Here is an 18,412-nt window from a genome sequence, read left to right on the forward strand (position 1 = left end):
CACTTTTGTAGCTTGTGAAGATCATATTGATTAAGCTATACGCGAACGTAGTTGTACAACGTGTGTATCTTGGTATTGCTTTCAAACCTTCTCCCTTTTCTTTCTCCATTCGGGAACCTCACCAAAACCTACATTTCCTGGCAAAAACAAAACAGTCCACGGTACCATAAATTACCATAACAAAAGCAAAACAGAAAAACAGATTAAGAAAGAGTATTACGTCAAAGAATAAAGTAATGAATGGCAAAGAAAAGAGGAGAAACTTACTTGTGTAATGAGGTCCTTTCTCAGGTTCGTCTCCAAGAGCAAGTTTTTTCTCTCGTCTCATTCTCACTCTGCAGCTTCACCTTCTGCTCTCTCCAGAGCCTCTTCTTCTTCTCTGGTAATAAACACACAAAATTAGAGATTAGACTAATCACAATAGATCTTGTAAACACAAGGAAGGAAAGGAAACATACTTGATTGGCTTCAAGAGCAGCCCTGTAAGCAGCATCTTGTTCCTCTCTCAGACGCAAATTAGTTCTTCTTTTCTCTGCCTCAACCCTTGCAGTTACAAGAACAGGTGAACTATCTTCTACAACTCTTTGCAGTATAAAACTAAGAACGATGTCTATCGTCACACCACATATACTACTAAATTCACACATGCTTAGGAGCAGAATGATTACAATACTGGATCACAGATAAAAGCAGAATCAAACAACTATCTCTACCTCTTTTAAAACTAATCACTTCAACAACCCTCTGATTATACAGTTTCAAAACAATCCCCTTATCACATTACATAAAAGAAGTAAACATCTTGTTACCAGATTTAAAACCAAGTCTACTAATAGTTGCTAATCAATGAAGATCAATCCAATCCAAGACCCAACCAAGAACTTATAATCAGACGGAACAAAGCCTCTGCATCAGGGTGATACCAATAGAACTTTAATTATAAGTTCATTAGAAGGGCTAGATGATTAGTCTCAAATAACATAAAAAGCAGAAATCGATTTATTATCTATAAATATAACGAACGATCTATGTCCCACATCGAAAGAATCAGAAATAATACATCTTATTATATAGAGGAGAAAACAGCAAATTGTTTGCCGAGCTTAGTAACGTAAGCTTGTAATCCTAGTGGAGGCTTTAAAGGTAATTGTAATGATGCGGGTTTATCCACGGGTACCCTAGAGTCAGTACGTTTCATAGCTTGTGTGCACGAGCATGTGTTCGGGTTTGATCAGAGCCTGGTTCTTCTGCCCAAGGAACAATCACAGCAAGTACATTACCTTTTTCTTTTTCTCAACGTTTTAGAGACTTTCTTTCATGCATTTTGCATATATCACTTTTGGGGTTTTAAGAAAATTATATCTTTCATGTGGGCTTATTTAGTTTACTAATAATATTAACAGTTGATGGACAAGAATAACAAGAATAGATGTGGTTGGAGAAAAACCAAGTCGGCAAAGGAAAAAAGAAAAAACCTAGCCAGACCCTTCTTCATACAAACACACCATCTGTCTGTTATTGCAGCCGGATATCACAGTGTGAATATACTATTAGCAGCTCGGAAGACATCCATCACAAGATCCTATTTTAGCATACGGATCAAGCCAAACTAACTATTCCATTTGATTAAGGAGAAGGCCTCGCGTGAATCTATAGAAAGCTCCAAAACCAGGTCTCATATACAGCATGAATAAATCTAGAACTTGTATTGATTACAGTGACACCTCCATTACAAGGAAACACTACAAGAAGGTGGGATCAACTAACAAAACGAAAGCAATCTTATGCAACATACCATGTAGCATTCTAACAGACAATGTCTTGATGTACTGGCAAGTTATTCATCTTATATAAAACCTTTCACTTCAGTGACAATCTCCAACACTGATTTGCATATCTTTCTATTTTTAAATCACAATTCTCGTTGGCAGTAATTCGGATTGTAGTTATGTTTTATGAATGCGCAGAACAAAGTAGTTATGTTTATGAATTCTGAATGGCATATATGATGAACATATCTTTTTTTTTTTTGTGATGATGAACATATATAACATGGAGTACTGTTTTTTCTTTTGTTTCGTTCCGGGTTTACTTGAGAGAGAGAAGGAACGGCATCGACTGACTAATATTCATTTATTGAGATTTTATCTGAAGTGTTTTGATATATTACGTGGTCAATTTTTAATCATGAATTCGGAAATTCCTAATAAATTTTTTTTTTGTTTTAAAATCTTTCCTAACTTTCTAGCTAGTTCCTATCTTCTCTATCTTTGAATTAAGTTTTCTCATTCATAACTCGAACTCTCGAAGTGGAATTAGAATTCAAAAATCTCAAATCAGATAGTGATTGGTTTTCTATATGTCTTCCATCTTATTTATCCTCGAATTATTTGTTATACTGTACGTATTTCGTCATTGTAAGAAACCAAAAAAAGGAAGCTTTTAGCGCGTGCTAAACGACGCGTCTAGTCGTAACCTGAAAAAGGAAAGTAGACTCTAAGAGAAATAGGAATTAAACCTCTTTTCTCAAGCTTTCTCTCTATATAAACAAACCCCTTTATCCTTCTTCTTCACAAAGCCAAAGCAAGATTTTATAATTTAAAGGATCTTTCTTCTCTCTCTATCTCTAAAAGAGTTAATTTAACATAATTATGAATTCGTTGCTAGGCATGTTCGACTACTTCTGCTCACAGATGATGAGGAACAAAGTTACTGCTGATTTATCCTCTAATGGATCCTCTTCCTCCTCCTCCTCCTCTGCAGTTCAAGCGGTATGGGTGGAGAACTCAACAAAGAATGTTTCGGTGGAGAAGGCACAACTGAGGTTTGCACCGGAGCTTGACGGGCTTCTTTGCTTGGAGACTCTAATTCGTTCTTGATCATCCCATAACGAACTTAATTCCTTTTTTTTATATTTGGGTCTTGTGTTCTTAGAGTTTGTCGTTAAATAACTATTTAAAGAGCTTATATGTAATAGTTTTAACATAAATTTTAATAAAAAATTATAATAAAAATTCAACTAAAAATACCTCTTCCTATTAGATGCCTTAATCGGTAAGTTTACTACGTAATGTTCTGAGTTCGGGCTGACTAACATTATCCTGTTGCCTCGAAATTCTCTGAAATATTCATGAGATGTTTTCTGATTTCTCTTTAGGGCTTGAGGGATCAGCATGACTGTGGTCAAAACGCATACTAATTCCAGCATGCTTACACCTGAGTTTACGGTTTAGGAGAGTTAACCCAACATGTTTGATGCATAAACCAAGTAAATCTCCTCATTTGATCGATTTATTGGCTTCTTATGTTTACGTACCATGTAAGATGTTTGTCAGCAATCTATTTATTGCCATCCCTGCCTCCTTGGCAATAAACTAGACTTTAGTTGACTAAATAAGCCACACGACTTGATATATTCTCTAGGTTTTGTGTGTGGGGGTTTAGCTAAAGCATTGTCATTCGGAAGAAAAAAATAGAGAACAATACCAATCAAATGGATACGGTTTTGGTCAAACTCTTACTCAGTAGATCTCTCTCTATATATAAATGCTTAGGCTTCCTGATACTATTCTCCAAGTATATTACATATTTGTCTCTCTCTTTGTGGCTTGACATTGAAAAACGAAATTCCCTTTTTCTGGTAAAGATGGATTGGTCAATTTTGGGTCAGATCGCGATATCGATGTGTATCGGGTTGGAATTCATGGATCGAGCTCTGATGTCATGGTAGATGAGCTTCAGCCTAAAACTAATTGGTAATAAGAAGAGTTGTCCTTCTCTCTTAGAATATTTTTTTTTGTAGTTTTCCATCTATCTGGTAAACAAAAAAAAGTATTAGATTAACTTGCTCTTCAACTGTTTCGGCCCAATATATCTCTAATACTTCTCCGCACGTGAAACGTGGGATGTACAACGCACAATCAACAAATCACAAAGTAGACCATATAAGTCATTGACACTATGGGTCTAACTGCTAACCATCTTGGGAATATTAGGAAAAAAAGAAAAAAAATAGATGGGAATAAAATTATGGGAATGATGAAGAACGGTTATTCCATATCAAATTTAGTGAGGAACAAATTTGTTCTTTAATTCTCTACAATAAAAAGAACGAGAAGGAATGAAAGGAATGACTATTCCTTGTGAATGGTAAAATTTGTTAGGAACATTAAGGAATGCATTATTCCTCTTTATTCTTTGATCACTAGTTAGACCCTATGACGAAGAAAACAAACCAGTAGGTTCCTTCTGGAATAAACTTCAACTTATACAAGAGAGATCAAAACTTCAGTTCATTCTTTGGTCTTAACAATGGGAATATATCCCGTGGACGCAACTGCAGCTCCAAATAACAATTATCCTTCACTAGGACAGTCCATAACACATAACACGGACTAAGAAAAACAGACCTAGAAATATGAACATAACTAAAACTTCCCATAATAGTTAAACTATAACCAACAAATTTTCCAAACTATGAAAAATTCAAACATAATCTTTGAGACATTCTAAACCATAGAATAAATCTCATAAACAACTAACTAACCCATGAAAAACCTCAAACCTTTCGTATTACTAAAACCCTCGTATTCTCTTGCACTCACCCGACCAAAAAAAGAAAATAATCATACAAATAGAAAAACCAAAACCACTAATTAAAATAGAAAACTAAAACCAATCGAATTTATGGAACATGATCATGTGGCCGGCTGCGCATAGTCTTAGACCCTTTGTCCTCTTCTCCGATTATTATAGCCACCATGACAATGACATTTTATGCGGAAGTTTTTAAATTTGATCTATTAGAATTGAATGCTCTGATACCATGTAAAGTATAATAGAATATGATATATTATTGTGTTGTAATCAATATGAGAATACAAAATACATATATATAGGTAAAATTAACATAATGTTAACAATAAATAATCATAATTTTCTAAACATTAATGTAAATATGCTAAGAATATTTTAAATTAATTTATTTTTCAAGTCTTTCCTTTTTGTCTTGAAGGTCTTCATGAGTTTCAGGACTTCAAAGTCTTGGTGCATAAGATACAAATCTTTCGGCCAACATATCTCTAATAAACAACCTTAAAAAGGAAAGAGGGGTTACCTTTTAAACGAAGATCAAATATGAATCGCGAAGATAAGGAAGATTAAGAACGCTGTAGTATGCGAAAAGTAAAATCTAGATATCTGGAGAAAAAAAGAAAATCAGGATATAAAGAAGAAAAGAAAACTGTCACTCATTTCTCGGGTATGCCGCCTTAGCAAAAGGAAATATAATCAGATTTGAAAATTGAGGATTTATTCTAAAAAATCCAAACTTCCTCTTACATATAAGTCAATGATTTGATTTAATATTCAAATCTACTCCAATGGTACAATCCAGGAAAGAAGGAAAGAAAATCTCCAAACATATTCAACAATGAATCAAAGTCGGATCACATCGACCGAGGGGCATAACTTAAAAAACTTTCTTCTTCGGCCTCTGGATAAGGGATTCCGGCTCTAAAGCAGGAAAATAAGCTTCCCTTGACAGCTCCGACAGATCTACATGATCATAACCAGTCAGGCATAAATTAATTCCCAGTGTAGCATCCCACGAGTCTTCTGGATCACACTTTGATTTCCTTCTAAAAGACAGGAAGATAACATGCTCACAAAATTATATTGAAAATTATATCTCCGGATCCAGTCAAAATGGCACATGACTGGATCCGGAGATATAATTTTCACTACAAGAAAAAATAGATATTGTGACAATGCTTTTAGTCACAATATACAAATATTTAGTCACAAATTATCTATTGTGACGAATATGTGACGGTTTCGGAAAAGTCACAATAAAGTCGTCACAAATTTAACTCAGTCATAAAAATGTCACAATTATAGAGACCATTACAGTAGTATCAGTTTTGTTACAAATTGTTACGAGATAAAGTAGTCACAAAATTGACACAAAGTGTTACGCACAATTACGTAAGTAAATACGACACAATTTGTAACAATATTTCTGTCACATATCCATTACATTTTGTAACTAAGTAGTCACTTCAATATTTGTGGCAATTAACAAAACTCTCCAAATAAATTATGGTTATTGCGTGGCTTTTATATGTTTTAATTCTATTTATAAAATAAATTAGTTAAAATAAACTAAAATTAAAATTAAATAAAAAGCTGATTCATATTAAAAGAAAATTAAATTAAAATAAAAAGAAATTTGTAATTAGAATATATTTTATTGACAACCCATACCAATCGGTTAACTGGTTACAAAAATAAGCTAGTATTAGATAACCAATTATAATACAAACCAAACCAAAACAAACTAGGGTAAACTGGTCTCCTACTGTCCTACGCCACCTCCTTTGCCTCCGTCAAACCGCAGCAGCCAAACGAGATTCGTAGCTTCTCCTTCCACCCTTGACTACACTTTCATTATCATCATTGGCATTGGCTGTTCATATACTCTTGATGAAAGCCTTTAACGCTGTAGTGGTCAGATCTACTACAAAGTAGTGGCTGTATCAACATCATCTAATGATCTGAATCAGAAATCTAACATCAAATAAAATCAAATAAACCAAACTGGGATGTGAAAAAGAAAAAAATCATGTCGGAAAGAAATGAAACTCAGAGAGATACATACATCGATTAGTAAATTCCATTGGCATTACGGATCCTTGGAGTCGTTGATAGGCAGCAGGGTAAAACCGTAAAAGTTTCGACCTTTAGTGAGTGAAAAGAGCTTTGAATCTGAATCTCTAAAATCGCAGAGATAAATATAAAGAGAGGGAAGAAAATAAGAGATATAGATAGAATCAAATGGATGAAACGAATAAAAACAGAAGAATCTAACAGGATTGTTGATTTGCTAGAGAAAGAGAGAAAATAGTAGATGGAGGCTACACCAAAAAAGAGAGAGATATAAGAGTCAAATAGAATTATGAGATAGAGATCGTGCACAAAAAGGGGTTATGGGATAGAGGCATAGAGCATATTCTCAAAACGTGGGAAACCTAAAATATTTAATGTCAAAACCAAATAATTTGGAGCCAAAACCAAAACGTTATTTATTTTTGTTTAAGTTTTGGTTTCTAGTTTAATTCATTGATTTGCTTGATAAAGTTAGATTAATTTTTTTTTCAAAAAAAAAGTTAGATTAATTTTGTATACGTATACATTGGTTATATGTTGGCATAATGGTTTAATATTTAAACTTTTATGATAAATTTTTACAAGACTAAAACATATTTAGTCACAATGTTCACATTTTTTTGTAGTGTTTCAATATAATTTTGTGAGCATGTTATCTTCCTGTCTTTTAGAAGGAAATCAAGGTGTGATCCAGAAGACTCGTGGGATGCTACAATGTCATGAATGCTATTTTTAAGAAATCCAACGAACTTACGAAGATATATAATGTCAGAGTAGATGTGTTGAAAGTCTCTCCTACTGGAAAATCCTTTCTTTTCAAAAGTCCATCCTCGTTGAAACTAGTTAGGATCCCGAAACTTCAGAAAACACTAAACAATGTCATGAAAGACTTGGAATATGAGAAAGAGCGTGCGAAGGTAAATTTTCAATTTTTATTTTGGTTATATAATCTTTCTAGTTTAAATATTCCATTTGTTTCATAATATATGATGTTTTAGATTAGTACATAAAGATAAATAAAAAATTAATAAATTTACATTCTTCTAGAAAAACTTTTAAATATATAATTTTATAATTATTCAGCCAATTATAAAAAAATCTAATTTTTTTATAAATTGAACAGTTTTCAATAAAGTTAAAATTAACCTTAAAACCTCAAGACATCTTATATTTTGAAACAACACAAAACCTTTTAAAACATCATATAATTTGAAAGAGATGGTAGTACTATTTAAATAACAAAACAATCTTTATAGCTTTAAAACAATAATTTTTGCAACACAATTGAACTTATGCATTTGAACTAAACCTTATTAGTGGCCTATTATTCCAAATCCAATTATTAATTATACTCATTCCGTTCCACTTTAAGTGGTGTTTTAGGATTTTATTTTGTCCTATTTTAAGTGATGTTCTCACTAATCTAGGTAGAATTTCATATGATTTGAATTTTATGACCAATTATAAAATACTGTACTTTTTTATTATTGGTTAAACTAGTTTTATTTAATGTATTTTTATGTTACCAAGATAAACTACATAAGAATATGTGTTTTCTTAATCTATGTGCAATAACCTAAAACATCACTAAAAGTGGGACGGAAAGAGTATATTTTATCTGTTTAATATTTGACTGTTTGAAAAATAACTTATTCATTTTAGGTTCTCAAGAAAAGGCATCAAGAGTTCCTTCAAAATTATGAAGTGAAGGAGATCAAAAATATGAAAATTGATGAAGCGATCACTTTCAGAGATAATCTTAAAGCTCTACAAGAGATTTTAAAGTGGCAAAAGATGGATATTAAAAATTTATTATCTCAAAAAGAGTAACTAGAAGAGTAAAACTTATTGAATAACATATATTACTATATATCATATAATTCTTGATTTTCCTTTAAAGTTTATGCAATAATCCAGTTTATTATAATAACTAATAGAAAATTAAAATAGTTATATTTTATCTTTTGGTCAATTTTCATTATGAATTGTGTTTTATTTCTATTTATTTTATGGTATGTATCATCGTGGTCACTGAAAATTGGTATAAGGTATCTGTTGAGTTTTGGTACATTATATTTTTCTGAAGATAAAAATTGGCATGATAGTTGGCTGTTTACCATGTAGCAAATGTTAAGGGTTCGAATCATCTTATCTCCAATTCATAAGTTTTTCTCAACTTATTAACAATAATTTATGTTTTGAAATAATCTATTGATAATATGTGGTTAATGTAAACTACAACATGCATTGATTTCCATTCGAATGTATCTATATAATTTGATAGAAAGAAATTTACATTTTCAAACTCAAAATAAAATTAATGATAAATATTTAAAACAATAGTTTTAATCGATATGACTTTAATATTGATTCACCACAAGTTATTAATCATCCAAAATACGTGTTGAATAAATTTGAACCCAAATATTTTCCCATAATTTATACTTGAACCTCTTTTGATTTCCTTTTTGCCTTGTCAGTTAGTGAAAAAATTAAAGCTGCCGTTGTTACATGAAATTCGTAAGTTTCCGAACCACTTAGTTATTTATGTACTCTTTCTCGATGATATCTATCATTTCTTTTGGGTTTACACATTACATCAAAAAAATTATTTTTCAAAATCTAAGCACTTCTTGTCTTATCTCAAATATCAATTTCATACTAATATTCATCTTCTGAATTTTGATTATGGTGGTAATTATGTCAACCAAAATATACTTTATTTGACTAGAAGAACATATAATTACGATTCTAATGCCCTCATACTTCTCACGAAAGCAAAAAAAATCTCAAAGAATGATCAGAACTCTCAACAACTCCATTCATGCTATTTTGTTAACGACAAACTTTCTTCTGGATATTGGGTAGAAGTTCTTCATGTAGCCGTTTACATTCAGAACATCTTTCAATGTGTTTCCATAGCCAATCAAAAACCATTCTCAAAATTGTTCAACAAATCCCCAAAATATGATCACTTACATGTTTTCAGGTGCTTGCCAAATATGAACCATTCAAAATCTCTCAAAACTCTCACCTTGATCAACAACATGTCTTTTTCCCGGCTATCCATCTCAACAAAAAGGGTATCGATGCCTCGATCTAAAGATAAACAATATTATAATCTCTCGACATGTCTTCTTCAACGAGAATGTGTTTCCGGCTTCTGTAAAACATTCATAAGCTTCATCATATCATTTCCGTGATGGAACAGAATACACCTCCCGCGTTTTTTAAAGAGATTGTTATTGACGACATAATATTTTTATAAAATAGAATTGACGCCTTGCGTTGTCAGTGACCACACTCAAGTAATTCAGGAAGACCTTGTGTGGTTTCAGTTGGGGTCATATTATCAGAAGAAAACAGAGGAGTAAGCTCCAAAGAATTAGAAGCAGTCATAGGGGATGACGGCACTGGATTAGTAGGTTTTGATGGATCTTGGGAACCTAGTACAGCGGGAGGTTTGCAGGGAAACTTATCGTAGTAGAAATAGCAGGTTGTAGCTTGATAGAAGGAATGGGAGAAGGAGAGACCGCATGAATCAACCAATTTATCAAACATGAATGTCGTGTTGACGAACCGGTGGTGTAACTTACTCACTATTTGCTATTCCTGAAAATTCATCCTCAAGAAATACGACATCACAAGTAAAAAAGAATTCTTTGCGTTCAATATCATAAACTTTATAAGCCTTCTTTCCATATGGATATATGGCAAACAATTTTTTTTGCTGCTACGGCTACCAAATTTGTCCTTGATGTGCGGTCTGTGATGAGCGTAACTAGGACACCTGAACAACTTGAGAACATCAAAATTTGGAGGTGATCAATGAAGTCGCTAGTAAGGTGTTTTTCCTTCAAAAATAGCAATCATAGTTCAATTTATAATATAAGCGGTGGTGAATACGCTTTCACCTCAAAACATGATAGGAAGACGAACTTCGAAGAGACATGCATGTGTGACATTACGGATATGACAATGTTTTTGTTCAATACACTACAAGAAACCTAGCGATTTGCAAGGGAAAAAGTAAATATAATATATTTTGTTGGATAAGCATATAAATATGATAAAATTTCATGCTAATAATTACCAGTTAAATGTAAAACTGAAAATATATGTACTCAAGTGGGTTATGACCAGTGAATTTAAATGTGTCATGCACTATTTGAAACGTAAAATGAGAAACTATTCGAAGAGTTTTGGTCTATATTCCAAATACAAAAAATGAAACAAATTAAAAGTTATATTTTGATGGTTAAATGTATAATTCATAGCTGAAATACTTATATTAGATTAATATAATAAAACGACAAACTCTGAATATAAATATTAATGGTTGATAATTGATTTATACTTCTTATTCAAAAAGTAATTGCACAAATAGCATATGTATAGGGTTTGAATCTGCGTATCTCTAAATTGTGAATCTTTTATAATGTTTTTAATAATAATTAATGCTTTAAAATAATGTGCTTAGAATATGTGGTTGATATATATCTATATAATCTAGGGATATAATCTAATAGAAGGACAATTACATTTTCAAACTGAAAATAAAATTTCACTACAAGAACTTAAAATAATTTCTTTAACCGATATAATTTTAATATTGATTCACCACAAGTTATTAGTTATCCAAAATAAGTGTTGAATAAAAACTAACATAAATATTTTCCATAAATTATATTGACTAGCAGTTTTGACAAATTTGTGAAACTTATTACATTAGTTGAATACGTAAAAATGATTAGTGTCAAATCTTTTGGTTGAAAAATTTAACAACATATTAAACCTTTGAATTAATTCTTTAACGTTACTGACACAAATTATCTATAAAACGAAAAAACGTAATGACACAAATTAGTCCAAAAACAAACAGAAAAAATCTAAAATTCGAAATGGATGGTAAAATGAATGAGAAGAGATTCACTGAAAGTAGCATCTCAGAGGATGCGATTTTCTCCAAATGCCTAAATGGTATTTTTAAGAAATTCAACGAACTTGCGAGACTTTATAATGTCAGAGTAGATGTGTTGATAGTCTCTCCTACTGGAAAACCCTTTCTTTTCAAAAGTCCATCCTCGTTGAAACTAGTTAAGATCCTGAAACTTCAGAAAACACTAAACAGTTTCATGAAAGACTTGGAATATGAGAAAAAGAGCATGCGAAGGTAAATTTTCAATTTTTATATTGGTCATATAATCTTTCTAGTTTAAATACTCCATTTGTTTCATAATATATGATGTTTTAGATTAGTACACAAAGATTAATAAAGTTTTTTTTAATAAGTTTACATTCTTCTAAAAAGGACTTTCAAATATATAATTTGAAATTATTCAAAAAATTATAAGAAAATCTGTAAGTTTTATTAATTGAACAGTTCTCAATAAATTTAATATTCACTTTAAAATCTCAAAACATCGTATATTTTGAAACAACCGCAAAATCTTTTAAATCATCATATAATTTGAAACGGATGGGAGTACTATTTAATTAACAAAACAATGTTTAGAGTTTTAAAGCAATAATTTTCCAAACACAATTGAACCTATGCATTTGAACTAAACCTTAATAGTGGCCTATTATGCTAAATCCGGTTAGTAATTATATCTTTTATCTGTTCAATATTTGACTGTTTGAAAAATAATTTATTCATTTTAGGTTCTCAAGAAAAGGCATGAATAGTTCCTTCAAAAATATGAAGTGAAGGAGATAAAAAATATGAAAATGGATGAAGCGATCACATTCAGAGATAATCTTAAAGCTCTACAAGAGATTTTAAAGCGTAAAAAGATGGATATTGAAGATTTATCATCTCAAAAAGAATAACTAGAAGAGTAAAACTTAATGAATAACATATATTACTATATATCGTATAATATCTTGCTTTTCCCTTCAAAAGTTATGCAATAATCCATTTTATTATAATAATTAATAAAAATATAAAATATTTATATTTTATCTTTTGGTCAAATTTTCATTATGAATTGTGTTTTATATCTGTTTATTTTATGGTATGTATCATCGTGGTCACTGAAAATTGGTATAACGTATCTATTGAGTTTTGGTACATTATATTTTTCTGAAGATAAAAATGGGCATGGTAGTTGGTTTTTCACCCTGTAGCAAATGTTAAGGGTTCGAATCAGCTTATCTCCGATTCATAATTTTTTTCTCAACTTATTACCACTAATTTATGTTTTGAAATAATGTACTGATAATATGTGGTTAATGTAAACTACAACGCACATTAATTTCCATTTAAGTGTATATATAATTTAATAGAAGGAAATTTACATTTTCAAACTAAGTATAAAATTAATGATAAGTATTTAAAATAATAGTATTAATCTATATGAATTTAATATTGATTCACCATAATTTATTAATCATCCAAAATACGTGTTGAATAAAATTGAACACAAATATTTTCCCATAATTTATACTTGAACCTCTTTTAACTTTTTTTTTTGCCTTGTTAGCTAGCAAAACAAATAAAGCTGCCGTTGTTTCAAGAAATTTGTAAGTTTCCAGACAACTTGAGTTATTTACGTACTCCTTGTCGATGATATCTATCATTTCTTATGTATTTATCCATTACGCCAAAAAGATTTTTTTTTTTTCAAAATCTAAGCACTTCTTGTCTTATCTCAAAAATCAATTCCATACTGATATTTATGTTCTGAAGTGTGATAATGGTGGAGATTACGTCAACCAATATTTTCCTTTTTTTTAATTGACTAGAAGAACATACAATTAAGATTCTACTGCCATCATACTTCTCACAAAAACAGAAAATCCGAAAGAATGATCAGAACTTTCAACAACTCCATTCATGATACGTTGTTGAAGACAAAATTTCTTCTGGATTTTGGGTAGAAGCTCCTCATGTAGCTGTTCACATTCAGAACATCCTTCTATGTGTTTCCATAGCCAATCAAAAACCATTCTAGAAATTGTTCAACAAATCCCCAAAATATGATCACTTACATGTTTTCAGGTGCTTGCCAAATATGAACCATTCAAAATCTCCCAAAACTCTCACCTTGATTAACAACATGTCTTTTTCCCGGCTATCCATCTCAACAAAAAGGTATCGATGCCCGATCTAAAGATAAACAATATTATAATCTCTCAACATGTCTTCTTCAACGAGAATGTGTTTCTGGCTTCTGTAAAACATTCATAAGCTTCATCATATCATTTCCGTGATGGAACAGAGGACACCTCCCGCGTTTTTAAAGCGATTATTATTGACGACAAAATATCTTAATAAAATAGAATTTACGCGTTGTTAGTGAACACACCCAAGTAATTCAAGAAGACCCGTGCGATTTCAGCTGGGGTCATATGATCAGAAGAAAACAAAGGAGTATGCTACGAAGAATTAGAAGCAATCATAGGGGATGACGACACCGGATTAGTAGGTGTTGATTGTTTTGCGGAACCTAGTACATCGGAAGATGTTGCAGGGAAACTTACTGTAGTAGAAATAGCAGGTTGTAGCTCTTCATGAGGAATGGGAGAAGGAGAGACCGCATGAATACACCAATTTATTAAACATGAATGTCGTGTTGATGAACCGGTGGTGTGACTTACTCACTATTTGCTATTCCTGAAAATTTATCCTCAAGAAATTCGACAGAGCCAGTAGAAAATAATTCTTTGCGTTCAATATCATAAACTTTCTAAGCCTTCTTTCCATATGGATATATGGCAAACAAACATTTTTCTGCTACGGCTACCAAATTTTTCCTTGATGTGCGGTCTGTGATGAGCGTAACTAGGACACTTGAACAACTTAAGCACATAAAAATTTGGAGGTGATCGATGAAGTCGCGAGTAAGATGTTTTTCCTTCAAGAATAGCAATCATAGTTCAATTTAAAATATAAGCGCTGGTGAGTACGCTTTCACCTCAAAATATGATAGGAAGACGAACTTGGAAGAGTCATGCATGTGTGACATTACGGATATGACAATGTTTTTGTTCAATACACTACAAGAAACATAGCGATTTGCAAGAGAGAAAATAAATATAATATATTTTGTTGGATAAGCATATAAATATGATAAAATTTCATCCTAATCATTACCAGTTAAATGTAAAACTGAAATATATGTACTCAAGTGGGTTATGACCAGTGAATTTAAATGTGTCATGCACTATTTGATGTATACTTCTTATTGAAAAAATAATTGCACAAATAGCATATGTAAAGGGTTCCAATCTGCGTATCTCTAAATTGTGAATCTTTTATAATGTTTTTAATAATAGTTAATGCTTTGAAATAATGTACTGATAATATGTGGTTGATATTCAATTTGCACTGATTTCATTTAAATATATATGGTAAATAATCTAGCGATATAATCTAACAGAAGGACAATTACATTTTCAAAATGAAAATAAAATTTCACTACAAGAACTTAAAATAATTTCTTTAACCGACATTATTTTAATATTGATCACTACAAGTTATTAGTTATCCAAAGTACGTGTTGAATAAAAACTAACATAAATATTTTCCCATAAATTATATTGACTAGCAGTTTTGATAGATTTTCAAACTTATTACATTAGTTGAATACGTAAAAATGATTAGTTTCAAATCTTATGGTTGAAATTTTAACAAAATAGTTTTTTTGGCAGCAAGTTTAACAACATACTAAAACTTTGAATTTATGCTTTAACTTTGCTGACCAAGTTATCTATAAAACGAAATAAGGTGATGACACAAATTACTAAAACAAACAGAAAATATCTAAAATTCGAAATGGATGGTAAAATGAATGAGAAGAGATTCACTGAAAGTAGCATCTCAGAGGATGCGATTTTCTCCAAATGCCTAAATGGTATTTTTGAGAAATCCAACGAACTTGCGAGGCTATATAATGTCATAGTAGTTGTGATGATAGTCTCTTTTACTGGAAAACCCTTTCTTTTCAAAAGTCCATCCTCGTTGGAACTAGTCAGGATCCTGAAACTTCAGAAAACACTATACAGTGTCATGAAAGACTTGGTTTATGAGAAAGAGCGTGCGAAGGTAAATTTTCAATTTTTATATTGGTTATATAATCTTTCTAGTTTAAATACTCCATTTGTTTCATAATATATGATGTTTTAGATTAGTACACAAAGATTTAATAAATTTACATTCTTCTAAAAAGGACTTTCAAATATATAATTTTAAAATTATTCAAACAATTATAAGAAAATCTGAAAGTTTTATTAATTGAACAGTTCTTAATAAATTTTAAATTAACCTTAATACCTCAAAACATCATATAATTTGAAACGGATCGGAGTGCTATTTAATTAACAAGACAATGTTTACAGCTTGAAAACCATAATTGTCCAAATACAATTGAACCTATGCATTTGAACTAAACCTTAACAATGGCCTATTATGCTAAATCCGGTTATTAATTATATCTTTTATCTGTTTAATATTTGACTGTTTGAAAAATAATTTATTCATTTTAGGTTCTCAAGAAAAGGCATCAAGAGTTCCTTCAAAAGTATGAAGTGAAGGAGATCAAAAATATGAAAATGGATGAAGCGATCACATTCAGAGATAATCTTAAAGCTCTACAAGAGATTATAAAGCGTAAAAAGATGGATATTGAAGATTTATCATCTCAAAAAGAATAACTACAAGAGTAAAACTTAATGAATAAGATATGCAATAATCCAGTTTATTATAATAATTAATAAAAATACCAAATATTTATATTTTATCTTTTGGTCAAATTTTCATTATGAATTGTGTTTTATTTCTTTTTATTTTATGGTATGTATCATCGTGGTCACTGAAAATTGGTATAATTTATCTATTGAGTTTTGGTATATTATATTTTTCCGAAGATAAAAATGCGCATGGTAGTTGTTTTTTTACCATGTAGCAATTGTTAAGGGTTCGAATCAGCTTATCTCCGATTCATAATTTTTTTCTCAACTTATTAAGAATAATTTATATTTTGAAATAATGTACTGATAGTATGTGGTTAATGTAAACTACAACGCACATTCATTTCCATTTAAGTGTATATATATAATTTAATAGAAGGAAATTTACATTTTCAATAAGTATAAAATTAATGATAAGTATTTAAAATAATAGTATTAATCTATATGACTTTAATTTTGATTCACCATAAGTTATTAATCATCCAAAATACGTGTTGAATAAAATTGAACACAAATATTTTTCCATAATTTATACTTGAACCTCTTTTAACTTCTTTTTTGCCTTGTTAGCTAGCAAAACAAATAAAGCTGCCGTTGTTTCAAGAAATTTGCAAGTTTCCAGACAACTTGAGTTATTTACGTCCTCCTTGTCGATGATATCTATCATTTCTTATGTATTTATCCATTACGTCAAAAATATTTTTTTTTTCCAAAATCTAAGCACTTCATGTTCTGAAGTGTGATAATGGTGGAGATTACGTCAACCAAAATTTTCTTTCTTTATTTGACTAGAAGAACATACAATTTAAGATTCTACTGCCATCATACTTCTCACAAAAACAGAAAATCCGAAAGAATGATCAGAACTTTCAACAACTCCATTCATGATATATTGTTGAAGACAAAATTTATTCTGGATTTTGGGTAGAAGCTCTTCATGTAGCTGTTCACATTCAGAACATCCATCTATGTGTTTCCATAGCCAATCAAAAACCATTCTAGAAATTGTTCAACAAATCCCCAAAATATGATCACTTACATGTTTTCAGGTGCTTGCGAAATATGAACCATTCAAAATCTCCCAAAACTCTCACCTTGATCAACAAAATGTCTTTTTCCCGGCTATCCATCTCAACAAAAAAAGGTATCCATGCCCTGATCTAAAGATAAACAATATTATAATCTCTCAACATGTCTTCTTCAATGAGAATGTGTTTCTGGCTTCTGTAAAACATTCATAAGCTTCAACATATCATTTCCGTGATAGAACAGAGGACACCTCCCGTGTTTTTAAAGCGATTATTATTGACGACAAAATATTTTAATAAAATAGAATTTACACGTTGTCAGTGAACACACCCAAGTAATTCAGGAAGACCCGTGCGTTTTCAGCTGGGGTCATATGATCAGAAGAAAACAAAGGAGTATGCTACGAAGAATTAGAAGCAGTCATAGGGGATGACGACACCGGATTAGTAGGTGTTGATGGTTTTGCGGAACCTAGTACAGCGGGAGATGTTGCAGGGAAACTTATCATAGTAGAAGTAGCAGGTTGTAGCTCTACATGAGGAATGGGAGAAGGAGAGACCGCTTGAATACACCAATTTATTAAACATGAATGTCGTGTTGATGAACCGGTGGTGTGACTTACTCACTATTTGCTATTCCTGAAAATTTATCCTCAAGAAATACGACAGCGCCAGTAAAAAATAATTCTTTGCGTTCAATATCATAAACTTTCTAAGCCTTCTTTCCATATGTATATATGGCAAACAAACATTTTTCTGCTACGGCTACCAAAATTTTCCTTGCTGTGCGGTCTGTGGTGAGCGTAACTGGGACACTTGAACAACTTGAGCACATCTTGGAGGTGATCGATGAAGTCGCTAGTAAGGTGTTTTTCCTTCAAGAATAGCGGTGGTGAGTATGCTTTCACCTCAAAATATGATAGGAAGACGAACTTGGAAGAGTCATGCATGTGTGACATTACGAATATGACAATGTTTTGGTTCAATAAAGTGATTTGCAAGGGAAAATAAATATAATATATTTT

The 18,412-nt window shown here is 31.2% G+C and overlaps 1 protein-coding gene across 1 annotated transcript; it reads left to right on the forward strand.

The window, feature by feature from the left end:
- Positions 1–15,445: 15,445 nt before the first annotated feature.
- Positions 15,446–16,323, forward strand: LOC108844990 (uncharacterized). The gene is made up of 2 exons (XM_018618265.1): positions 15,446–15,715; positions 16,156–16,323. Exons 1-2 carry the CDS (start codon positions 15,446–15,448, stop codon positions 16,321–16,323), a joined length of 438 nt encoding a protein of 145 aa, XP_018473767.1.
- The last annotated feature ends 2,089 nt before the right edge of the window (positions 16,324–18,412 follow it).

The sequence above is a fragment of the Raphanus sativus genome, chromosome 3 (assembly GCF_000801105.2).
Source record: "Raphanus sativus cultivar WK10039 chromosome 3, ASM80110v3, whole genome shotgun sequence".
Taxonomy (NCBI): Eukaryota; Viridiplantae; Streptophyta; class Magnoliopsida; order Brassicales; family Brassicaceae; genus Raphanus; species Raphanus sativus.

Bases quoted from the DNA above. Each gene is read 5' to 3' on its own strand.
- LOC108844990 (XM_018618265.1), top strand. From the start codon at position 15,446: ATGGATGGTAAAATGAATGAGAAGAGATTCACTGAAAGTAGCATCTCA. The intron at 15,716-16,155 runs GTAAATTTTCAA...TATTCATTTTAG, and splicing joins ATGAGAAAGAGCGTGCGAAG to GTTCTCAAGAAAAGGCATCA.